Here is a 26301-nt window from a genome sequence, read left to right as displayed (position 1 = left end):
AGAGCCCAGACAAGGCCTGGCCCCTCTCTGGGCATCCTGACCTATATCCCAAGTCCTGATAACTCCCTGGGATTATTATGGTGACTTGTGTATGAAGTTCATGGGTTTTTCCTATTATAATCCAGAGAAGGAAACCCTGCTGTTGCACAATGCTGTGTCATCCAAAACAGAGTGTCTGATGGGTTACTGCACCCTCTTATTTTCCTGCCATGCAGAGCAGGGTCCACAGAGCAAAGGCATCATTATTAATTAAGCTGCAGTTTCATGGGTGATGGTCTATGCAGCACCAGTGTTCTAAAAGTGTTGCCTTGGTCATGGTCTTAGGACGTACACTTGGCTTCCTTGTGTGCAATGCACAGCCTGATGGCAGCAGCTTCTCAGTAAAGACAAGGTGGGCACACATCTGTCTGCTCTGTCTGTGAGTCTTGTGTGGAAGAAGATGTGACCCTTTGCAGCCTGCTGACATAACTGCCTGCCCATGGGGCTGTACTGAGCTTCTCTGCTCCAGTGCCAGCACAAAAATCCAGCTCAGAAACATGAGGAACACAAAAGTCCTTTACTACTAGGCTTTTTCTGATATACTCTTTCCAAATATTGAAGTGTTTTAAGAGAACATATGAACTCTCATTCATGCTTTGACTAATTTCAGAGTTCCTATTTTCATTTACTTCATGATTTTTGGGCAGCAAGACTCCCGTCCTCCCATTGAAGTTTCCCTGGCCCCTCAGCTGCCCCAGCCAGCCCTCACTCTCTGCTCATATCTGGCTCCCCTCAGCTGGTTCCTCCACTACCCTGCTTGGGACAGGAAGATGTGGGGTGGATTTGCCCACAGCAAAGGAGCTTCATCCTTGGATCCTGCCTCTCATGTGCTTCTGTGACATGGGTGTGGAGACTTGTCTCTAGTTTGCAAGCAGGAAGCAGTTGTAAGTAAGCATTTTCATGAGTTGCCTCAGAGGGCTCAGAAGATTCCAAGTCTCCCATAAAGTGCAGTGATTTATTTTGCTCATAATAAATCATTTTGACATCTATACCTTTGTATCTTTTATACTAATTCTATGTGTGTACTTTTGTATTCTTTTTTCTTAAAGCCCTTCATAATGTAGAAATTTCCAGTTCCATACAACTTGGATATGCTCTAGTGTCAGGGATTTGGGAGTTGTGTAAAAAGTCCTTGCTGTTCCTCTTTTTCTCCTTATTATAAACAAACATGTACACTGAATAACACTGAATCCCAGGTGATGGTTCAAAGCCTTACTGTGATATTACATTTCAACTTTTACAGGTCACTCAGAATTGGACTGTATTTTTAAATCCGAGAAGAAGTGAGCGCTTGGTGGTGAGCAGGACCTTTGAGATACTGAGCAGGTGGGTCTCAGGTGATCAAAGATCTTGAGGGAAGGTCTTCTGAGACATGCTCACTTAAAAAGTTTGACCTGTGAGACTCAAATTTTTGGCACGAATAGCCAGATCAATTATATGACTTGGATGGGATGCTCTAACTGGGGAGACTGTGAACATGAGGGATGTAGGAGGGCATCATAACCACAAGTGTCAGGAAATGAGGATTGATTTCAGGGTCCATTTTGAAGCAAATGGTATTTTATAGTTGATTTTATAGTCATTAATATTATGAAGCTCTACAATGGAGAATTCCAGGAAATTTTCGGATTCTTTCTCTTTTTCTTTAATGCCACTCCATATTATGTCTGTAGGAGTTTGCTAGTCCTGTCATAACAAATACCACAGACTGCTTAAATTAAAAAGTAGAAATTTATTTCCTCAAGGGTTCAGCAGAGTTTGTCTTTTCAGAGGCCCCTCTCCTTGGTTTGACAATGCCTTCTACTTCCTGTGTTTTCACATGGTCTTTTCTGTGTTTGTGTCTGTCCCTATCCCTTCTTATAAGGATACCAGTCATACTGGATTAGGGACCACACTAGTGACCTTATTTTAACTTAATTACTCCTATAGAGACTCCGTCTCCAAATATAGTCATATTATGAAGTATTGAGGGTTAGGGTGTCAACATCTATATTTTGGGAGGACACAGTTTGGCTCACAACAGTTGTTGACCAAACTTATAGAAAAATGCTTTAGTTTCACCATGCCACATACTGTTAATTATTTGGATGCTTATTATTCCAGGTACTTTCCCCCATCATCTGTGACAACCCATCTATATATTCTCAGGTTACATGTGGCCCTTTTCCAAATCACTGTCATGTGAGAATGGTTGGCTTTGCTATTTGTTAGCAGGTAAAGCAGTCAATGTGTGATGAAGAGAAAGAGAATTTTAATTTTAAATGGCTAGAACCAATGTGAAAGTTCCTGCTCCTTGTTAATTGTTGGGGTGGCACCTGCCATGAAGCAGATACTGCCAGGTGGAGGCTGAGGGATCTACATTAGATGGATCTGACCACAGGGAGGCTGTGTCTGCATCTCACACTACTCATATATACCCTCAGAGCTCCTTGTCTGCCAGGTCAGTAATTGGGCTAAATCACTCTGAGATTAATTTGGGCTCTCATTATGGCCATAGATAACTTGTGTTGGGAAGGACACCAAGGAAACAAGCACTAATTGTTGACATAGGGTCTGGTTTCCTTTACTAATGGTAATATCTTTGCTTCATTCTACAGAGATACTGTTTCTATCAGCATTCGAGCCTCTGTCCAGCAGACCCAGGCTGTTCCTCTTCTGATGGCTCATCAGTATCTCCGTGCAAGCATAGAAGCACAAGTGATCATTGCTGTGGTCATCCTTGCTGGGGTCTACATGCTGATTATATTTGAGGTAACTTTCATGTCAGCTCTCAGATTTATTTGGGCTCACAAGTAAGTGTCTTTCAACGTGTGGATGTTTTGGATGGGCTAAGTTCTCCTTCTTTTTTTAAGTTTCTTTATTTATTTTGAGAGAGAGCATGAGCAGGGGTGGGGCAGAGTGAGAGGGAGAGAGAGAATCCCAAGCAGACTCTGTGCTGTTAGCATAGAGAGGGCCTGACATGGGGCTCGATCTCACAAACAATTAGATCATGACCTGAGCTGAAATCTAGGGTCAGATGCTTAACTCACTGATCTACCAGGTGCCCCTCAGTTCTGCTGTTTCTTTTTTTTAAGTTTATTTATTTATTTTGAGAGAGAGAGAGAGAGAGAGCGCACAAGGGGCAGAGAGAGAGAGGGAGAGAGAGAATCCCAAATGGGCTCCACACTGACAGTGTGGAGCCCAACTTGGGGCTTGAACTCACAAACCACGAGATCATGACCTGAGCTGAAATCAAGAGACACTTAACCGACTGCATCACCCAGGTGCCCGTCACTCAGTTCTGCTTCCTAATCAAACTGCCATGGCATCTTTCCTAAAAAGGAAGATTCCACCATTCTATGTAGAAAATTGATCTGTACTGGAATATTTGCTGAATGTTGGCAACTGACACATGCACGATGAGCTGCATCAGGTACCAGCAAAAATTTACCTGAGAAAACTGAATATGTGCATGATTTTCTTACTCTCATTCTGCTGCTCACTTGAAATGTGACCCTGAAGGGGCAAATGTGGAAACTCTCTGAGATGTACATTAGACTGTCCCCTATTTGTTTCATAGGAATATGAATGTTATAGAGACTTGAGAGACCTTGGGCTATATGGGGGGGGGGGGGAAGGAATATTATCTGTTATGCTTATCAATTCAGTGTATGAGCCTTTTTACAAATGATCTTATGTCTTATAAATTATGTGTTTTTGGGGAGCTAAGCGTGGCCCTACCTTTAATAGCATGAAGCAAAGTGCAGACACTGCCTGGGTGGGCTGGTACATTGTTAATTTAATTGTGAAACCAGACTTACTGCAACACATTGATGAGAATCTTGGCTCCAGTAGGTTGAGCCTGGAAGGTCAGTAGAGAATGTACTTCTAAAGAAGCATTTCTTCTTTAGTGTAGGATAGGTATGAGAAATACCTTGGAGTTGTCAAGAAAATGGCCTGCAGGAGAAATGGCCAGGAAAGTTCCAGAAGTTTGCCTGTGGTTGTCTAGTGTGCCTGGTGAGGAATGTTGGCTCCAGTAAGTTGAGCCCAAATTGTCCAACAAGGTCCACTCATTAGTTGTTATATCTCTTATGTCTTCTTTATTCCAGAGTAGCTCTATTCTCTCCATTATTTTTCTCTTCTTTTTTTTAAACCAATATCATCATGTTTCAGGGTTCCCTGGGTCACCTAAACACTGTGATTTTTCTAGAAGGGCTCACAGACTCACAGGCAGCTCTGCCCTGTCTGGGCTGTGGTTTATTATCATGACCAGCAGTGGCAGAAGCCTCATCAGGAAGTCTGGATGAGTCCAGAAGCAGGGTTCTGAAAGGTCTCCTTTCCCAGAAGGGGCCACATAGAACATGCTCCTTCCTTCAGCAGTGGCATTTATGCCCAGGGCAGCCTGCTTGACTCAGAGCTCCAGGGTATTGATGAAGGCTTGTCATGTAGGCTCCCTGAGCCCACCAAAGTCCTAGCCTCCCAGAAAGAAAGCAGGTGTTAACCATAAATCACATTTTATAAAAATAATTTAGACATGCTAGTACAGCAGAATGCAATGTTCTAAGCCTATATAACAACATTATCACTTTCTATCATAAGGAATATTCCAAAAGCCAAGTAACCAGATTCCAGCCAAGGGCCAACCCTAGAGCAGGCTCTTCTAAAGGCTCTTCTAATGATGGCAACCTTAGGCCTTCCAGGTTAGCTCTTTACTGTACCACCATCTAGTTCAAAAATATTTTTCTGTGGTTCTGTAGAACATCTTGCATCCTGGATTGGGCTAATGGACCCCTCATGGGATTCTTATTCTATTCCTTTTATTTCCTATGGACTACAATTTATATCTGAAGCCTTCAGGTTTTATTTTGGGGCCCTTTTGCTTCACAGGTGTTCTAGGAGTTTGACTTGCACCAAGGAGAAGTGTAATGTCTAGATGTCCCCCTTGCAGGGATGCTGAGATTGCTTAGTGAGTTTAGGTGGTGGCAGCCTGGCCCAGTGTTTATCAAGTTCCCTGTGACCTTTGCTCCTAATAGTTTTAATATTCACCAGGGACCATTAGCATTTGCAATGAATTTTCTAATTCTGTCATTCTATCTGCATTTATAAATGACACATTCTGTACTGAAGAACTTTCTCCCACCCAATTTCATTAACGTGAAACACACTTAATGCCAGAAACACAAGATAAATTATTTTTCCTTAATTATCAATTTTCATAATAATGATTTATTGCCTTAGCAACTTCCAGTGGTGTCCACTGAATTTATTTTTTGTCTGTCTCCCATTTACTGAGTATCATTTTGAACTTATGGGTTTAATAAATTCAATGTACTTTAATCAGTTACAGTCATTAGTAATTAAAAAATACAGTTTAATGCCAATTTATTTTTGAGAAGACTTCTTTTTATTCTAGAATTTGACTTTTTTTGTGTATAATTGTACAACCTTTCAAAATTACATAATTATAAATATTTGTTAATCTTTCATTAATTAATGGCTGTCATTAATAGCCATTCAGAAAATGCTTTTCCCTCCCTCCCAACAGCCATATTGAAGTAATAAAAGTCCTGTAAAGAGGCCAATTCAACATGGCTTTTACCCTGGCAGAAACAAAAAGTGAGGAGGTTAGAAGAAACTAGATATATTAGTTCAATGAAAGGCTCATTAAGGGCACCCTTTATAAGTCAGTCAGGTGAACTGCTGCCCCTCAGTATAAGGCCTCACTCCTCTCCTGCTCCATATTATAATATACCAGCCACATTATCTATCAAAAACCTTTTTTGTTATTGTTTTGAAATAATTAAAGATTCACAGGGCATTGCAAAGAAATGTACAGGGAAGTCCAATCTATACTTCCCCAGCCTCCCTCAATATTAATGTGTTATATGACTATGGTTTAATAATATCAAGACCAAGAAATTGACATTGGTACAACCCATAGAGCTTATTCAGATTCAGTGGTTATAGAAGTGGCAGAGAAGTATGGAGACTCTGAGCTTGTCTTGCCCCTGAAATGCAGCTAGATCAGCATCAAAGCACTTTGAACACCTAAGAAACTGACCTGAGGATTAATGAAAAAATCTGCATAATTTGAGCCACAGAATTTGGCAGGTATATGGTATGGAGAGGTGAATTGGGGGAGAGAAAAGCTGCAGAACCATGGAGGGTAGGGAGCTGTTTTCACAAAGAAAGGACAGAAAGAGAAAGAGAAAAGGGATGATTGCAGCACATTGGGATTGTGCAAGAAAAGCACTCACCCCTGAAAGTACCTGGAAAGGAAGAGAGAGAGAGAGAAAGAATTAAAACACTTGCAGGGGACTGGACAAGAAATCTGTTCCCCAAAACCCCAACATTTGAGAGAACAGAGAGGTTTTCAATACCACCAGGATTCTATAAACAATGGAGTGCAGAGTCTGAAGTTCTGGAGCTCAGTGCCTGGGAGTGCTCTGGTGAGGAAGTAGGGTGAATCCCTAGGATCAGGCAGTGTGGTCTGAGGGGTCTGTGTGCCACATGGTGAGAAGCTGTTCTCCTGCTTGGAGTGCAATTTGGTAGAGGACATACAGCCTCCCTGTGGGCAAAAGTCCTCATGGACTCTGGAGAGCAGCCACGTTTGCTGATATTGAGACAAAGATGCCAGAGTGTGGTAAAATCCTGGCACCAGCTGTGTGTTGTTTTTCCATAAACTCTGAGCCTCTCCTGCTGCATGATCACTGGAATGTTTTCTGGAACAAGCTGGCAACCAGCCATTGCTCTGTGAGACCCACCCCCAGAGAATTAGTGTGGGTCTCTGAAGTGTGGAGTTTTGAAACAGCCTCATCTGAGACAAAACTCTGGAGGGAGGCACTACCTGGCAGGTGGACAGCTTAGACATGGACAAGGTAGAGGCAGGGAGTGGATGGAGACCTGAGACAAGGGAGGGGTGCTTGATCATAGGTCAGGGAAGTGCAAAGTTCCTGTGCCAAAGACTAGGGAGCTGGGTGAAGCCATTTTCACCTCTGGCACATACAGGGATCCACCCCAGTAAGCTAATCAGTGCCACCAAGTGGAGAATGGAGCCATTACACCAAGCCCCACACACCTGCACCCTCCAGGCACATCCCCCAGAAGATCAAAACAAATCCTTCCCACCTGCTTAGTCTACAGACTAGTATGCTTCAAAGTTTCAGTTCGAGGGGAAACTGGTTGTAACTTCAGTCAGGTTTCCTTCTGCTTGCTGGTTCATTTATTTGTTCGTTTTCTTTACTTCTGTTTTTGCTTAAATTGTTTTCATTTTTTTCTTTCTTTTCTTTTTATTTCTTGGATACAGAAAGAGCAAATTCTTTTTTTATTGTTTTTTTGTTTTGTAAATTAAAAATATTCTATTTTCTTTATTTTATTTTACTCTATTTTATTATTTAAAATTAAAAAAATTAAACTTTTCCCCTTCCTCTTTTTTCTCTATTCTGTCAAGCTTTTTTCAACAAGCAGGTTGAAACACACCTAAGATCTATCTTTCTTTACTTGAATCTTTTTTTGTCTTTGATTTTTTAATTTTAATTTTTTATTTTACTGTTTTTCTTTATCCAAAATGACAAGACAGAGAAATTCACCCCAAAAGAAAGAACGGAAATAAATAATGGATTTAATCAACACAGATGTGAGTAAAATGTCTGAATTAGAATTTAAAACCAAAATTTTAAGAATCCTAGCTAGGGTTGAAAAAGCATAGAAGACACCAGAGAATCCCTTTCTGTGGAGACAAAAGAACTAAAATTTACTTAGGCCAAAATTAAAAATGCTGTATCCAAGATGCAATCTCAAATGGATGCCATGACAGCTAGGATGAATGAAGCAGAGCAGAAAATCAGTAATATAGGGGATAAAAGTATGGAAAATAATGAAGCAGAAAAAAAAGAGGGAAATAAAGGCAAAGGTCATGATACAAGACTTAGAGAACTCAGTGACTTATTAAAGATGAATAACATTTGAATCATAGAAGTCCCAGAAAATAGAGAGAGGGAAAGGAGCAGAAGATTTATGTGAACAAATTATAGCTGAAAACTTTCCTAATCTGGGAAGGACACAGACATCAAAATCCAATAAGCACAGAGAACTCCCATTAGGTTCAACAAAAACTGACCATCACCAAGGTATATCATAGTCAAATTCACAAAATACACAGACAAAGAATTATGAAAAGAGGAAGGGAAAAACTGTCCTTAACCTAAAGGGGAAGACAGGTCAGGTTCACAGCAGATCTTTCCACAGAAACTTGGCAGGCCAGAAAGGAGTGTCAGGATATTTTCAACATGCTGGATTGGAAAAGTATGCAGCCAAGAATTCCTTATCCAGCAAAGCTATGATTCAAAATAGAAGCGGGGATAAAGAGTTTCCAGATAAACAAAAACTAAAGGAGCTTGTAACCACTAAACCAGCCCTGAAGGAAATTTTAAGGGGGAACTCTTTGACTGGAGAAAAACAAAACAAAACAGAACAAAACAAAACAAAACAAGGCAAGACAAAACAAGACCAAAAGCAACGAAGACTAGAAAGGATCAGAGAGCAACACCCAGAAACACCACCAACTCTACAGGCCACACTATGGCACTAAATTCATATCTTTCAATAATCACTCTAAATGTAAATGGACTAAATGCTCCAATGAAAAGACATAGGGTGTCAGATGGATAAAAAAATAAGACACATCCATATGCTGCCTACAAGAGACTCATTCTAGACCTAAAGACACCTGAAGATTGAAAGGAGGGCATGGAGTACAATCTTATCATGCTAATGGATGTCAAGGGAAAGCCAAAGTAGCCATACTTATATCAGACAAGCTAGATTTTAAAACAAAGACTGTAACAAGAGATGAAGGGCATTCTATCATAATTAAGGGATATACCAAGAAGATCAAACAATTGTAAATATTTATGCCCCCAACTTGAAAGAACCCAAATATATAAATCAATTAATCACAAACATAAAGAAATTCATTGATAATAATAACATAATGGTAGGAGACTTTAACACTCCACTTACAACAATGGACAGATTATCTAAGCAGAAAATCAACAAGGAAGCAATGGCTTTGAATGACACACTGGATTGGATGGACCTAACAGATATATTCAGAACATTTCACCCTAAAGCTGCGGAATGCAAATTCCTCTCGGGTGCCTATGGAACATTCTCAAAAACAGATCACGTACTGGGTCACAAATCAGCTCTCAACAAGTACAAAAAGATCAAGATTATACCATGCATATTTTCAGATCACAATGCTATAAAACTTGAAATCAACCATAAGAAAAGATTTGGAAATACAATGAATACTTGGATATTAAAGAGCATCCTACTAAAGAATGAATGGGTTAACCGAGAAATTAAACAGGAAATTAAAAAGTACATGGAAGCCAATGAAAATGACAACACGACAGTCCAAAACCTCTGGGATGCAGCAAGAGTGGTCATAAGAGGGAAGTATATATAAATCCAGGCCTTCCTAAAGAAGGAAGAAATGTCTCAAATATGCATACTAACCTTACACCTAAAGGATCTGGAAAAAGAACAGCAAATACAACCCCAAACCAGCAGAAGAAGGAAAATAATAAAGATTGGAAGGGAAATCAATGATATCAAAATAAAAAAGCAGTAGAACACATCAACGAAAGTAGGAGCTGGCTTTTTAAAAAAATGTTTATTTTTGAGAGAGAGAAGGAGACAAAGCATGAGCTAGGGAGGGGCAGAGAGAGAGAGAGACACAGAATCTGAAGCAGGCTCCAGGCTCTGAGCTGTCAGCGCAAAGCCTGATGCGGGGCTCAAACCCACAAACCTTGAGATCATGACATGAGCCGAATTTATTTTTTTTAATTTTTTTTTAACGTTTATTTATTTTTGAGACAGAGAGAGACAGAGCATGAATGGGGGAGGGTCAGAGAGAAAGAGGGAGACACAGAATCTGAAACAGGCTCCAGGCTCTGAGCAGTCAGCACAGAGCAAGATGCGGGGCTCGAACTCATGGACCGTGAGATCGTGACCTGAGCCGAAGTCGGACGCCCAACTGACTGAGCCACCCAGGTGCCCCAACATGAGCCGAATTTAGAGGCGTAACTGGCTGAGCCACCCAGGTGCCCCAGGAGCTGGCTTGTTGAAAGAATTAAAAAAATTGATAAGCCACTAGTCAGATTGATCAAAAAGAAGAAAGAAAAGACACAAAATCACAAATGAAAGAGGAGAGATACCAACTTCTGTGTGCAGAAATACACACAATAATAAGAGAATATTTTGAGCAATTATATGCCAACAAATTGTGCTATCTGGAAGAAATGGACAAATTTCTAGAAACAGATTTAAGTGGTTATACATACACTTTGTGTGTGTGTGTGTGTGTGTGTGTGTGTGTTTGCATGTGTGACTGTATACAATTATATATATAGCTTTGTGTAAGTACAACTGCAATAAGGATACTTAAACTGTACCATCACCACAAGCTCCCTGTGATAGCTCTGTATAGCCACACCCATCTCCTTCTTCATCATCTCTTAGGCCTGGTAACTACTAATTTGGTCTCCCTCTCTGTAATTAAGTTATTTCACCAATGCTTTGTAGTGTAATAATGTAGAGTGTGTCCTTTTGAGATTGGCTTTTTTTTCAGTCAGCATGATTTCCTTGAGGTTCATCCAAAGTGTCGCATAATCACTACTTTATTTCTTTTTTATTACTGAATAACATTCTGTGATATGGATGGAATAGTGTGTTTAAGCATTTATCCTCTGAAAGGCTAAAATGACTTTTTTCATCATTGGACTACATAAATAAAGATGCTATGAATACTTAAAAATATTTTTAAAAAATTAATGATGTTTTATGTTGTTTTATATGTACTTTATTCTAGACATAAGGACTTTGTTGGTTGTGTAGTTTGCAAATGTTTTCTCTTAGTTCAGTTTATGTTTTCTTTCATAGGTTGTGCTGTTGGTGTCAAGTTAAAGAACCTACACCTAGATCCCAAAGATCTTTTCCTATGTTTTTTCCTGAACTTTATGTCGTCTTACTTTTACATTTGAGTCTATGATCCATTTTGTGTTCGCCTTTGTTTAAAGTGTGAAGTTTAGGGAGAGACTAACTTTTTAATCTATGGAGCATTATTTAAACTTATGGACCTCCAGCACCATTTATTGAAAAGCCTAACCCATTCGAATTGCTTTTGATCATTTGTTAAAAATTAATTGGACATATTGTGTGGATATATTTCTTAGTTCTCTATTGTGTTTCATTGATCTATGTGTGTATTCTTCCACCAGTACCATGATATCTTACGTACTTCAGATATATCATAAATCCTGACACTGAGATGAGTGATTCATTCCACTTTTATTTTTCAGAACTTTACTGTCCATTCTATGGTCTTTGTCTTTCCATATCTATTTTAGAAAGACCTTCCAGTCCATGAATATTATATGCCTCTTCATTTATTTAGGTATTTGATTTATTTCATAATTTTTAATCACAAAGATTGTGTACATATTTTGGTAAATTTATACCTAAGTGTTTCCTCTATTTTGGGGCAATTGTTATGGTATTGTGTTTTTATTTTAGTTTCCATTTTTTCATTGTCAGTATATACAAGTGCATTTGATTTTTGTATGTTGATCTTGTAACCTGTTACTTTATTGTTAATAATAACACTAACAATATTTTTACTTATTAGTTCTTGGAAGTTTTTTTGTAGATTCTCTGGGATTTTCTATATATATAATCATACCATTTGCAATAAGAACACTATTATTTATTTATTTTTTCAAGTCTATATGCCTTTAATTTTCATGCTTTATTGCAGTGGTGAAAACAAGAGTGGTGACAGTGGATATCCTTATCTGTTTCTGATCTTAAAGGGAAAGCATTCTGTCTTTCACCATTAAGTATGATGTTATGTTTAGATATTGTAGATGCTGTTTAAAAGATTGAGTACATTCTTTTCTTTTCTTGGGATACTGAGAGTTTTTACCATAATTGGGTATGGAATTTTTGCAGTGTCCTTTTGTGTCAGTTGATTTCCTTCATTAGCTGTTTGATATGGAAGAGTACACTGATTTATTCTAGAATTTTGGACCAGCCTTGCATATCTCGAACAAATCTTTCTTTTCTAATGTATATGTTGGTGTAACTTTTTTTTGTATCACTTTTGCTCTTAGCACTTCTTTTTTTAAAATCTGAATATCTTACAACTTGTTTTAATTTTTTTAGTTTTTTTTAATATTGAGTTATTTTTCTTTTTTCATTAAATTCTATTTTTCATTTTTTAAAATTTGCATCCAAATTAGTTAGCATATAGTGCAACAATGATTTCAGGAGTAGATTCCTTAGTGCCCCTTACCCATTTAGCACCTCCCCCCCTCCCACAACCCCTCCAGTAGCCCTCAGTTTGTTGTCCATATTTATGAGTCTCTTCTGTTTTGTCCCACTCCCTGTTTTTATATTATTTTTGTTTCTCTTCCCTTATGTTCATCTGTTTTGTTTCTTAAAGTCCTATATGAGTGAAGTCATATGATTTTTGTCTTTCTCTGACTGACTAATTTTACTTAGCATAATAGCCTCCAGTTCCATCCATGTAGTTGCAAATGGCAAGATTTCATTCTTTTTGATTGGTGAGTAATACTCCATTGTGTGTGTGTGTGTACACACACCACATTTTCCTTATCCATTCATCCATCGATGGACATTTGGGCTCTTTCCATACTTTGGCTATTGTTGATAGTGCTGCTATAAACATGGGGATGAATGTGTCCCTTCAAAACAGCATACCTGTGTCCCTTGGGCAAATGCCTAGTATTGCAATTGCTGGGTTATAGGGTAGCTCTATTTTTAATTTTTTGAGGAACCTCCATACTGTTTTCCAGAGTGGCTGTACCAGCTTGCATTCCCACCAGCAATGCAAAAGAGATCCTCTTTCTCTGCATTCTTGCCAACATCTGTTGTTGCCCGAGTGGTTAACGTTAGCCATTCTGACAGGTGTCAGGTGGTATCTCATTGTGGTTTTGATTTGTATTTCCCTGATGAGGAGTGATGTTGAACATTTTTTCAGGTGTCGGTTGGCCATCTGGATGTCTTCTTTGGAGAAGTGTCTATTCATGTCTTTTGCCCATTTCTTCACAGGGTTCTTTGTTTTTTGGGGGTTGAATTTGATAAGTTCTTTATAGATTTTGGATACTAACCCTTTATCTGATATGTCGTTTGCAAATATCTTTTCCCATTCCCTTGGTTGCTTTTTCATTTTGCTGATTGTTTCCTTTGCTGTGCAGAAGCTTTTAATTTTGATGAGGTCCCAGTAGTTCATTTTTGCTTTTGTTTTCCTTGCCTCCAGAGACGTGTTGAGTAAGAAGTTGCTGTGGCCAAGATCAAAGAGGTTTCTGCCTGCTTTCTTCTCGAGGATTTTGATGGCTTCCTGTCTTACATTGAGGTCTTTCATCCATTTTGAGTTTATTTTTGTGTCTGGTGTAAGAAAGTGGTCCAGGTTCATTCTTCTGCATGTCGCTGTCCAGTTTTCCCAGCACCACCTGCTGAAGAGACTGTTTTTATTCCATTGGATATTCTTTCCTTCTTTTTCAAAGATTAGTTGGTCATACGTTTGTGGGTCCATTTCTGGGTTCTCTATTCTGTTCCATTGATCTGAGTGTCTGTTCTTGTGCCAGTGCCATACTGTCTTGATGATTACAGCTTTGTAGTATAGCTTGAAGTCCGGGATTGTGATGCCTCCTGCTTTGGTTTTCTTTTTCAAGATTGCTTTGGCTATTCTGGGTCTTTTCTGGTTCCATACAAATTTTAGGATTATTTGTTCTAGCTCTTTGAAGAATGCTAGATGTTATTTTGATAGGGGTTAATAATAGTGCTGGTGTTATTTTGATAGGGGTTGCTTTGAGTATGTAGATTGCTTTGGGTAGTATCGACATTTTAACAATATTTCTTCTTCCTATCCAGGAGCATGGAATCTTTTTCTATTTTTTTGTGTCTTATTCAATATCTTTCATAAGCTTTCTATAGTTTTCAATGTACAGATTTTTCACCTCTTTTGTTAGATTTATTCCTAAGTATTTTATGGTTTTTTGTACAACTGTAGATGAGATCGATTCCTTGATTTATCTTTTTGTCACTTCATTGTTGGTGTATAGGAATGCAACCGATTTTGTGCATTGATTTTATATCTTGCAACTTTGCTAAATTCATGAATCAATTCTAGCAGTTTTTTTGTGGAATCTTTTGGGTTTTCCATATAGAGTATCATGACATCTGCAAAGAGTGAAAGTCTGACCTCCTCCTGGCTGATTTGGATGCCTTTTATTTCTTTGTGTTGTCTGATTGCAGAGGCTAAGACTTCCAATACTATGTTGAATAACAGTGGCAAGATGGACATCCCTGTCTTGTTCCTGACCTTAGGGGGAAAGGTCTCAGTTTTTCCCCACTGAGGATGATATTAGTGTTGGGTCACTCATATATGGCTCTTATTATCTTGAGGTATTATCCTTCTATCCCTACTTTCTTGAGGGTTTTTATCAAGAAGGGATGGTGCATTTTGTCAAATGTTTTCTCTGTGTCTGTTGAGAGGATCATATGGTTCTTGTCCTTTCTTTTATTGATGTGATTAATCACATTAATTGTTTTGTGGATATTGATCCAGCCCTGCATCCCAGGTATAAATCTCACTTGGTCGTGGTAAATAATTTTTTTTAATGTATTGTTGGATCCATTTGGCTAATATCTTGTGGAGGGTTTTTGCATGCATGTTCATCAGGGAAATTTGTCTATAGTTCTCCTTTTTAGTGGGGTCTCTGTCTGGTTTTGGAGTCAAGGTAATGCTGGCTTCATAGAAAGACTTTGGAAATTTTCCTTCCGTTTCTATTTTCTGGAACAGCTTCAGGAGAATAGGTGCTAACTCTTCCTTAAATGTTTGGTACAATTCCCCTGGAAAGCCATCTGGCAATGAACTCTTGTTTTTTGAGAGATTTTTGATTACTAATTCGATTTCCTTAGTGGTTATGGGTCTGTTCAAATTTTCTATTTCTTCCTGTTTCAGTTTTGGTAGGAATTTGTCCATTTCTTCCAGATTGCCCATTTTATTGGCATATAGTTGCTCATAATATTTTCCTATTATTGTTTTTATTTCTGCTGTGTTGGTTGTGATCTCTCCTCTTTCATCTTGCTTTTATTTGTTTAGGTCCTTTCCTTTTTCTTTTTGATCAAACTGGCTAGTGGTTTATCAATTTTGTTAATTCTTTCATAGAACCAGCTTCTGGTTTCATTGATTTGTTCTACTGGGTTTTTTTTTTTTTTTGGTTTTGATAGCATTAGTTTCTGCTCTAATCTTTATTATTTCCTGTATTCTGCTGGTTTTGTGTTTTATTTGCTGTTCTTTTTCCAGCTCTTTAAGGCATAGGTTATGTTGTGTATCTGAGATCTTTCTTCCTTCTTTAGGAAGGCCTGGATTGCTATATACTTTCCTCTTGTGACTGCCTTTGCTGTATCCTAGAGGTTTTGGGTTGTGGTGTTATCATTTTCATTGGCTTCCATGAACTTTTTAATTTCCTCTTTTACTTCTTGGTTAGCCCATTCATTTTTTTGTAGGATGTTGTTTCATCTCCAAATATTTGTTACCATTCCAAATTTTTTCTTGTGGTTGGTTTCAAGTTTCATAGCATTGTGGTCTGAACATATGCACGGTATGATCTCGATCTTTTTGTACTTGCTGAGGGCTGATTTGTGTCCCAGTGTGTGATATTTCTGGAGAACATTCCATGTGCACTGGAGAAGAATGTATATTCTGGTGCTTTAGGATGAAATGTTCTGAATATATCTGTTAAGTTCATCTGGTCCAGTGTGTCATTCAAAGCCATTGTTTCCTTGTTGATTTTTTGACTAGATGATCTGTCCATTGCTGTGAGTGGTGTGTTGAAGTCTCCTACTATTATGGTGTTACTGTCAATGAGTTTCTTTATGTTTGTGATAATTTATTTATATATTTGGGTATTCCCACATTTGGCACATAAATGTTTACAATTGTTAGGTCTTCTTGGTGGATAGACCCCTTGATTATGATATAATGCCCTTCTGCATCTCTTGATACAGTCTCTATTTTAAAGTCTAGATTTTCTGATATATATGGCTACTCTGGCTTTCTTTTGTTGACCGTTAGCATGATAGATGGTTCTCCATCCCTGTACTTTCAATCTGAAGGTGTATTTAGGTCTAAAGTGGGTCTCCTGTAAACAGCATATAGATGGATCTTGTTTTCTTATCCATTCTGTTACCCTATGTCTTTTGATTGGAGCATTGAGTCTATTGATGTTTAGAGCAAGTACTGAAAGATACGAATTTGTTGCCATTATGTTGCTTGTACAGTTGGAGTTTCTGATGGTGTTCTCTGGTCCTTTCTAAATTTTGTTGCTTTTGGTATGTATGTATGTATGTATGTATGTATGTATGTATGTATGTATGTATTTTTTCATCTTTTCTCCCCTCAGAGAATCCCCTTAAAATTTCTTGCAGGGTTGGTTTAGTGGTCCTAAACTCCTTTAATTTTTGTTTTGTCTGGGAAACTTTTTATCTCTCCTTCTATTTTGAATGACAGCCTTGCTGGATAAAGAATTCTTGGCTGCATATTTTTCTGATTCAGCACATTGAATGTATCCTGCCACTCCTTTCTGGCCTGCCAAGTTTCTGTGGATAGGTCTGTTGCAAACCTGATTTGTGTTCCCTTGTAGGTTAGGGACTTTTTTTCCCCCTTGCTGCTTTCATGATTCTCTCCTTGCCTGAGTATTTTGTGAATTAGAGTATGACCTGCCTTGTTGATGGTCAGTTTTTGTTGAATCTAATGGGGTTCCTCTGTGCTTCCTGGATTTTGATGTCTGTGTCTTTACCCAGGTTAGGAAAGTTTTCTGCTTGATTTGCTCACATAACCCTTCTACCCTTATTTCTGTCTCTTCCTCTTCTGGGATCCCTATGATTCTGATGTTGTTCCTTTTTAATGAGTTGCTGATTTCTCTAAGTCTTAAATTGTGCTCTTTTGTCTTAATCTCCCTCTTTTTTTCTGCTTCATTTTTCTCTATAAGTTTGTCCTCTATATTGCTGATTCTGTGTTCTGTCTCATCCATCCTTGCTGCTGCAGCATTCATCTGTGATTGCAGCTCAGGTATAGCATTTTTAATTTTATTATGACTAGTTTTTACTTCTTTTATCTCTTCAGAAAGGGATTCTAATCTCTTGTTGACTCCAGCTAGTATTCTTATTATCGTGATTCTAAATCCTGGTTCAGACATCTTGGTTGTATCTGTGTTGATTAAGTCACTGGCCGTCATTTCTTTATGCTTTCTTTTGGGGTGAAGTCCTTCGTTTTGTCATTTTGAAGGGAGAAAAGGAATTAATGAGGTAGAAAAATTAAGATTAAAGATAATTAAAATTAAAAAAATATTAAAATTAAAAATACACAGACACAAAATCGAATAAATGATGCTAGATCCTAGGTGTGTTTTGGTCTGGGCGTTGAAAGTGGTTTGACAGATTAGAGAAAAAAAAGGGGGGGTAAAAAGGAAATCATTTGAGAATTTGAAAAAATGCATACACTGAAGTAGACTAAAATAAAATGTTGGAAGTAAATTAGAATTTGAGAACATTTACAGAAAAGTAAAAAATATAGTAAAAAATTAAAGAAAAATATTTTTAATAAAATTGAAAATAAAAATGAATTTTTTTCTGTTTCTGTATTCAAGAAAAAGAAGTAAAAAAGAGGAAAAAAAATTGAATAGATGGACATGCTAACAGATTGAAATATGACTGAAATTACTTCATTTTCTCCTAGAAGTCAGACTATGAAGTGCTTTATAGCCCATAAACTAATTAGGTGGTGAGACCTGTGTTCTTGAAAGGGAGGTTGGCCCAGTTGGGCGGGGCTCAGTATAACAGCTCCATTCTCCACTAGATGGCGCTGCTTACATACTAGGGTGGAGAGTTGTGGCGCTTGTAGGTTGGTATGCGCATGTGTGGGAGCGGTGAAAATGGCATCACCCAGCTACCCAGTGTCTAGTATCCTTCTCCCTGATCAGCAATCACACACCCATCATCTCTCTTCAGCTTTCGTCCATGCTACAGTTTTTCACTGTCTGTGACCAGGCCCCAGTCAGTACCTCTCTCCTGAGTTTTGTCTCAGATGTGGCTGTTTTCCCTGGCCCCTTACTTCTGAAGGACTGTGGCTTTAACCCATTCTGCCCCTCTGCAGAAGGGTCTCACAGAGCAATGGCCGAATGATCAATGGCTGAATGTCGGCTGTACCCAGGAATGCTTGCTGGACCATGCTGCTTTTGGTACCCCAAGACTGCAGCCAGGTGTCAGCCCACCCCAGAAAACGTTTGTGAGATAGTGTAGCAGCAGAGTTTCAGGGATTATGGAAAATCACAACACACATCTGGCACCAGGCTTCAAATTTAATGACCTTGTTCCAGCACCAGCAAATGTGGCCATTTTCTGGGGTCTGCTGGGACCAGGTGGCTTCAGCAGTCTCTACCAAATGTCCTTCCAGCAGTGGAACCACTTTTCCCTGTGTGGCCCAAGAACCTCCCGGACTCCACTCTTTTCTTGGGGATTCACCCTTCCTACCAGAGCACCTCCAGGTATTGAGTTGTGGAGTTTCAGACTTTGCACTCTCCTTGTTTATAGTCTTAATGGAATTTAAACCCTCTCCTTTCTCCTTTCTCCTCTCTCCCTTTTTAGTTTAGTCCCTGTGGCTGTTTCTAATTTTCCACTTTCTCTCCAGTTGCTTTTGGGGAGGGTGCTTTCCCATATTCTTGCCACCCCCCATCTCTGTCTTCTCTCTACCCGCAAAAGCACCTCCCTTCCCATGGCTTCTTGCTCCCCAAGTTCACCTCTCCACACCATGTACCTGCTGAATTCTGTGGTTCAGGTTGTGCAGATTGTTGTGTTAATACTCCAATCAGTTTTCTAGGTGTGCAGTGATTTAGTATTGGTTTGGCTACATTTCATGGACTTGAGACACACAAAAAACTTCCATGCTCTTCCGCCATCTTGGCTCCTCCTTCTCCCTCTTAGCACTTCTTTAGCTGCATCCTACATTCTGATAAGTTGTATTTTCAATTTCATCTAGTTCTATCTTTTTTTTTAATATATGAAATTTATTGTCAAATTGGTTTCCATACAACACCCAGTGCTCATCCCAAAAGGTGCCCTCCTCAATACCCATCACACACCCTCCCCTCCCTCCAACCCCCCATCAACCCTCAGTTTGTTCTCAGTTTTTAACAGTCTCTTATGCTTTGGCTCTCTCCCACTCTAACCTCTTTTTTTTTTCCTTCCCCTCCCCCATGGGTTTCTGTTAAGTTTCTCAGGATCCACATAAGAGTGAAACCATAGGGTATCTGTCTTTCTCTGTATGGCTTATTTCACTTAGCATCACACTCTCCAGTTCCATCCACGTTGCTACAAAAGGCCATATTTCATTCTTTCTCATTGCCACGTAGTATTCCATTGTGTATATAAACCACAATTTTTTATCCATTCATCAGTTGATGGACATTTAGGCTCTTTCCATAATTTGGCTATTGTTGAGAGTGCTGCTAAAAACATTGGGATACAAGTGCCCCTATGCATCAGTACTCCTGTATCCCTTGGATAAATTCCTAGCAGTGCTATTGCTGGGTCATAGGGTAGGTCTATTTTTAATTTTCTGAGGAACCTCCACACTGCTTTCCAGAGCAGCTGCACCAAGTTGCATTCCCACCAACAGTGCAAGAGGGTTCCCGTTTCTCCACATCCTCTCCAGCATCTATAGTCTCCTGATTTGTTCATTTTGGCCACTCTGACTGGCGTGAGGTGATATCTGGGTGTGGTTTTGATTTGTATTTCCCTGATAAGGAGGGATGCTGAACATCTTTTCATGTGCCTGTTGGCCATCCAGATGTCTTCTTTAGAGAAGTGCCTATTCATGTTTTCTGCCCATTTCTTCACTGGGTTATTTGTTTTTCAGGTGTGGAGTTTGGTGAGCTCTTTATAGATTTTGGATACTAGCCCTTTGTCCGATATGTCATTTGCAAATATCTTTTCCCATTCTGTTGGTTGCCTTTTAGTTTTGTTGGTTGTTTCCTTTGCTGTGCAGAAGCTTTTTATCTTCATAAGGTCCCAGTAATTCACTTTTGCTTTTAATTCCCTTGCCTTTGGGGATGTGTCGAGTAAGAGATTGCTACCGCTGAGGTCAGAGAGGTCATTTCCTGCTTTCTCCTCTAGGGTTTTGATGGTTTCCTGTCTCACATTCAGGTCCTTTATCCATTTTGAGTTTATTTTTGTGAATGGTGTGAGAAAGTGGTCTAGTTTCAACCTTCTGCATGTTGCTGTCCAGTTCTCCCAGCACCATTTGTTAAAGAGACCGTCTTTTTTCTATTGGATGTTCTTTCCTGCTTTGTCAAAGATTAGTTGGCCATACGTTTGTGGGTCTAGTTCTGGGGTTTCTATTCTATTCCATTGGTCTATGTGTCTGTTTTTGTGCCAATACTATGCTGTCTTGATGATGACAGCTTTGTAGTAGAGGCTAAAGTCTGGGATTGTGATGCCTCCTGCTTTGGTCTTCTTCTTCAAAATTACTTTGGCTATTTGGGGCCTTTTGTGGTTCCATAAGAATTTTAGGATTGCTTGTTCTAGTTTCGAGAAGAATGCTGGTGCAATTTTGATTGGGATTGCATTGAATGTGTAGATAGCTTTGGGTAGTATTGACATTTTGACAATATTTATTCTTCCAATCCATGAGCAGGGAATGTCTTTCCATTTCTTTAAATCTTCTTCAATTACCTTCGTAAGTTTTCTATAGTTTTCAGCATATAGATCTTTTACATCTTTGGTTAGATGTATTCCTAGGTATTTTATGCTTCTTGGTGCAATTGTGAATGGGATCAGTTTCTTTATTTGTCTTTCTGTTGCTTCATTGTTAGTGTATAAGAATGCAACTGATTTCTGTACATTGATTTTGTATCCTGCAACTTTGCTGAATTCATGTATCAGTTCTAGCAGACTTTTGGTGGAGTCTATCGGATTTTCCATGTATAATATCATGTCATCTGCAAAAAGTGAAAGCTTGACTTCATCTTTGCCAATTTTGAGGCCTTTGATTTCCTTTTGTTGTCTGATTGCTGATGCTAGATCTTCCAACACTATGTTAAACAACAGCGGTGAGAGTGGGCATCCCTGTCGTGTTCCTGATCTCAGGGAAAAAGCTCTCAGTTTTTCCCCATTGAGGATGATGTTAGCTGTGGGCTTTTCATAAATGGTTTTATGATGTTTAAGTATGTTCCTTCTATCCCGACTTTCTCAAGGGTTTTTATTAAGAAAGGGTGCTGAATTTTGTCAAAGGCCTTTTCTGCATCGATTGACAGGATCATATGGTTCTTCTCTTTTTTTTTGTTAATGTGATGTATCACATTGATTGATTTGCGAATGTTGAACCAGCCCTGCATCCCAGGAATGAATCCCACTTGATCATGGTGAATAATTCTTTTTATATGCCATTGAATTCGATTTGCTAGTATCTTATTGAGGATTTTTGCATCCATATTCATCAGGGATATTGGCCTGTAGTTCTCTTTTTTTACTGGGTCTCTGTCTGGTTTAGGAATCAAGGTAATACTGGCTTCATGGAATGAGTCTGGAAGTTTTCCTTCCCCTTCTATTTCTTGGAATAGCTTGAGAAGGATAGGTATTATCTCTGCTTTAAACGTCTGGTAGAACTCCCCTGGGAAGCCATCTGGTCCTGGACTCTTATTTGTTGGGAGATTTTTGATAACCGATTCAATTTCTTCACTGGTTATGGGTCTGTTCAAGCTTTCTATTTCCTCCTGATTGAGTTTTGGAAGAGTGTGGGTGTTTAGGAATTTGTCCATTTCTTCCAGGTTGTCCAATTTGTTGGCATAAAATTTTTCATAGTATTCCCTGAGAATTGTTTGTATCTCTGAGGGATTGGTTGTAATAATTCCATTTTCATTCATGAATTTATCTATTTGGGTCATCTCCCTTTTCTTTTTGAGAAGCCTGGCTAGAGGTTTGTCAATTTTGTTTATTTTTTCAAAAAACCAACTCTTGGTTTCGTTGATCTGCTCTACAGTTTTTTTAGATTCTATATTGTTTATTTCTGCTCTGATCTTTATTATTTCTCTTCTTCTGCTGGGTTTGGGGTGTCTTTGCTGTTCTGCTTCTATTTCCTTTAGGTGTGCTGTTAGATTTTGTATTTGGGATTTTTCTTGTTTCTTGAGATAGGCCTGGATTGCAATGTATTTTCCTCTCAGGACTGCCTTCGCTGCATTCCAAAGCGTTTGGATTGCTGTATTTTCATTTTCGTTTGTGTCCATATATTTTTTAATTTCTTCTCTAAGTGCCTGGTTGACCCACTCATTCGTTAGTAGGGTGTTCTTTAACGTCCATGCTTTAGGAGGTTTTCCAGACTTTTTCCTGTGGTTGATTTCAAGCTTCATAGCATTGTGGTCTGAAAGTATGCATGGTATAATTTCAATTCTTGTAAACTTATGAAGGGCTGTTTTGTGACCCAGTATATGATCTATCTTGGAGAATGTTCCATGTGCACTCGAGAAGAAAGTATATTCTGTTGCTTTGGGATGCAGAGTTCTAAATATATCTGTCAAGTCCATCTGATCCAATGTATCATTCAGGGTCCTTGTTTCTTTATTGACCGTGTGTCTAGATGATCTATCCATTTCTGTAAGTGAGGTGTTAAAGTCCCCTGCAATTACCACATTCTTATCAATAAGGTTGCTTATGTTTATGAGTAATTGTTTTATATATTTGGGGGCTCCGGTATTCGGTGCATAGACATTTATAATTGTTAGCTCTTCCTGATGGATAGACCCTATAATTATTATATAATGCCCTTCTTCATCTCTTGTTACAGCCTTTAATTTAAAGTCTAGTTTGTCTGATATAAGTATGGCTACTCCAGCTTTTTTTTGGCTCCAGTAGCATGATAAATAGTTCTCCATCCCCTCACTCTCAATCTAAAGGTGTCCTCAGATCTAAAATGAGTCTCTTGTAGACAGCAAATAGATGGGTCTTGTTTTTTTATCCATTCTGATACCCTATGTCTTTTGGTTGGCGCATTTAATCCATTTACATTCAGTGTTATTATAGAAAAATATGGGTTTAGAGTCATTGTGATGTCTGTATGTTTTATGCTTGTAGTGATGTCTCTGGTACTTTGTCTCACAGGGTCCCCTTTAGGATCTCTTGTAGGGCTGGTTTAGTGGTGACAAATTCCTTCAGTTTTTGTTTGGGAAGATCTTTATCTCTCCTTCTATTCTAAATGACAGACTTGCTGGATAAAGGATTCTCAGCTGCATATTTTTTCTGTTTAGCACACTGAAGATCTCGTGCCAATTCTTTCTGGCCTGCCAAGTTTGAAAAGAGATCAGTCACAAGTCTTATAGGTCTCCCTTTATATGTGAGGGCACGTTTATCCCTTGCTGCTTTCAGAATTTTCTCTTTATCCTTGTATTTTGCCAGTTTCACTATGATATGTCGTGCAGAAGATCAATTCAAGTTACGTGTGAAGGGAGTTCTCTGTGCCTCTTGGATTTCAATGCCTTTTTCCTTCCCCAGTTCAGGGAAGTTCTCAGCTATAATTTCTTCAAGTATACCTTCAGCACCTTTCCCTCTCTCTTCCTCCTCTGGGATACCAAGTATGCGTATATTATTTCTTTTTAGTGTATCACTTAGTTCTCTAATTTTCCCCTCATACTCCTGAATTTTTTTTATCTCTCTTTCTCTCAGCTTCCTCTTTTTCCATAACTTTATCTTCTAGTTCACCTATTCTCTCCTCTGCCTCTTCAATCCGAGCTGTCGTCATTTCCATTTTGTTTTGCATTTCGTTTAAAGCGCTTTTCAGCTCCTCGTGACTGGTCCTTAGTCCCTTGATCTCTGTAGCAAGAGATTCTCTGCTGTCCTCTATACTGTTTTCAAGCCCAGCGATTAATTTTATGACTATTATTCTAAATTCACTTTCTGTTATATTATTTAAATCCTTTTTGATCAGTTCATTAGCTGTTGTTATTCCTGGAGATTCTTCTGAGGGGAATTCTTAAGCTTGGTCATTTTGGATAGTCCCTGGAGTGGTGAGGACCTCCAGGGCGCTTCCCCTGTGCTGTGGTGTATAACTGGAGTTGGTGGGCGGGGCCGCAGTCCGACCTGATGTCTGCCCCCAGCCCACCACTGGGGCCACAGTCAGACTGGTGTGTGCCTTCTCTTCCCCTCTCCTAGGGGCGGGATTCACTGTGGGGTGGCGTGGCCCGTCTGGGCTACTTGCACACAGACAGGCTTGTGATGCTGGGGATCTGGCTTATTAGCTGGGGTGGGTAGGCAAGGTGCCCGGGGGCAGGAGGGGCAGGCTTACCTCACTTCTCCTTAGATGATCCACTTCAGGAGAGGCCCTGTGGCAGTGGGAGGGAGTCAGATCAGCTGTTGGGTGTTTGCGCAGAGCGAGCAAGTTCCCTGGCAGGAACTGGTTCCCTTTGGGATTTTGGCTGGGGGATGGGCGGGGGAGATGGTGCTGGCGAGCGCCTTTGTTCCCCACCAAACTGAGCTCTGTCGTCCGGGGTCTCAGCAGCTCTCCCTCCCTTTGTCCTCCCGGCTTCCTGCTTTCCGAGCAGAGCTGTTAACTTATGACCTCCCAGAGGCTAAGTCGCGCTTGCTGTCAGAACATAGTCTGTCAGGCCCCTCCGCTTTTGCCAGCCAGACTCGGGGGGCTCTGCTTGGCCGGCGGGCCCCTCCACCCCGGCTCCCTCCCGCCAGTCCGTGGAGCGCGCACCGCCTCGCCGTCCTTCCTACCCTCTTCCGTGGGCCTCTCGTCTGCGCTTGGCTCCGGAGACTCCGTTCTGCTAATCCTCTGGTGGTTTTCTGGGTTATTTAGGCAGGTGTAGGTGGAATCTAAGTGATCAGCAGGATGCGCGGTGAGCCCAGTGTCCTCCTACGCCACCATCTTCCCTCTCTCCTCGCCAAAATAATTTCATTGAAATGAGGATTATTTTCAGTTCCCCATATAGGGCGATCTGGAGAGGAGAGCTTGATCCAGCGAGACCAGATAGAATGTTCTAACAAAACCTCCAGAGTAATTAACAGGCGTTATCTACCCAAGGAATGGAACAAATAGGAAGTTCAGGTTCTAAGGAGCTGCCTTGTTTGTGCCAGTGGCCCCACGCTAGCTCTTTATTAATTGCACCACCTGGGTTGCTGATAGCGAACTGAGCTTTGGAGCATTTCAGGCCTGGCATGGAATGCAGTTTTTACACAAGTGTCTTGTGGTTCAGAAATCCGATTTCACAGCTTATCTTCCGTTAGATGAAAGTGTTTACAGTGTGTCTGGAGCTGGAGTAAGTTCCTGCGTGTGCCCAAGAGCAGGGGCCTCCTCTCTCTTCTCATTAATTTGCTGATGCCTAACTGCACTGATGCAGGGGTGAGATACCGGGGAGAGCGCTAGTTCTATCTTTTAAATCTTACTTTGAAACTCCCTCTTTGACCCATAGATTAGTTAAAAGTATGCTCTTTAATTTCCGATTTTCAGAGATTTTCCTGTTGTTTTCTGTTACTGAATTATAGTTTGATTTACTTAAGGTCAGAGAACTTATTCTGTATGACTTCGGTTCTTTAATATTTGTTGAAAAATTTTTTATGCCCTAGGTTTATGGTCCATTTTGTTGAATATTCCATGGGCTTAATGTAATATGATTTTCCCACTGTTTTATAATACTAATGCTACTTGCAAATAGAAATTGTTTATACTTAGGCCAAGCAATAACTTGTGAAACTGAAATACTGCTGTTTTTTTGTGTTTGTAATTTGATATAGAAGGTGGAGGATGTTGCAGAAGTTTTAGGAAAATAGTATGCTTGACCTTGTGTTTCTGAAACTCCTGTGCTTCCAGAATCCCCTGGGAGCATTCCCACATTATGAGGGGGAGATCTGGATGCATACTTAGACCTGTGGGCTTTCTAAAAGCAGAGTCAACATTGTGGCATTCCTAGGATCTACTGTAGGAGTCCACTCTAGGGGTAGAATTTGCCTTAGGTGAGGACTGAGATGTTATTTAAGTCTGGGGTAGAGCTGTTTTCCCAGAACCTTAGGGGTCTGATGGGTCCTGCTGTTGCCATCTGCACCCCTCCTCACTAAGAGAGAGTGGGTCTTGGGGTGACCTGCAGATCTTCTCATCTGCCCTCCCTCTCTGCTGCTGCCAGCTACTCTCCTTATGCATTATGC

At 39.7% G+C, this 26301-nt stretch overlaps 1 protein-coding gene across 3 annotated transcripts in view; it reads left to right on the top strand.

The window, feature by feature from the left end:
* The window catches only part of OCA2 (OCA2 melanosomal transmembrane protein), a 492350-nt gene that overhangs the window by 119389 nt on the left and 346660 nt on the right, over positions 1 to 26301 (top strand). For all 3 annotated transcript variants that reach the window (XM_027067861.2, XM_053223670.1, XM_053223671.1), the window contains exons 8-9: positions 1283 to 1365; positions 2637 to 2790. In XM_027067861.2, the coding sequence (XP_026923662.1) occupies positions 1283 to 1365; positions 2637 to 2790 (237 nt within the window). The remainder of the gene's footprint in view (positions 1 to 1282; positions 1366 to 2636; positions 2791 to 26301) is intronic.

The sequence above is a fragment of the Acinonyx jubatus genome, chromosome B3 (assembly GCF_027475565.1).
Source record: "Acinonyx jubatus isolate Ajub_Pintada_27869175 chromosome B3, VMU_Ajub_asm_v1.0, whole genome shotgun sequence".
Lineage (NCBI taxonomy): Eukaryota > Metazoa > Chordata > Mammalia > Carnivora > Felidae > Acinonyx > Acinonyx jubatus.
Note: the sequence above shows the minus strand (reverse complement) of the source record. Positions and strands in the feature narration are given on the sequence as shown.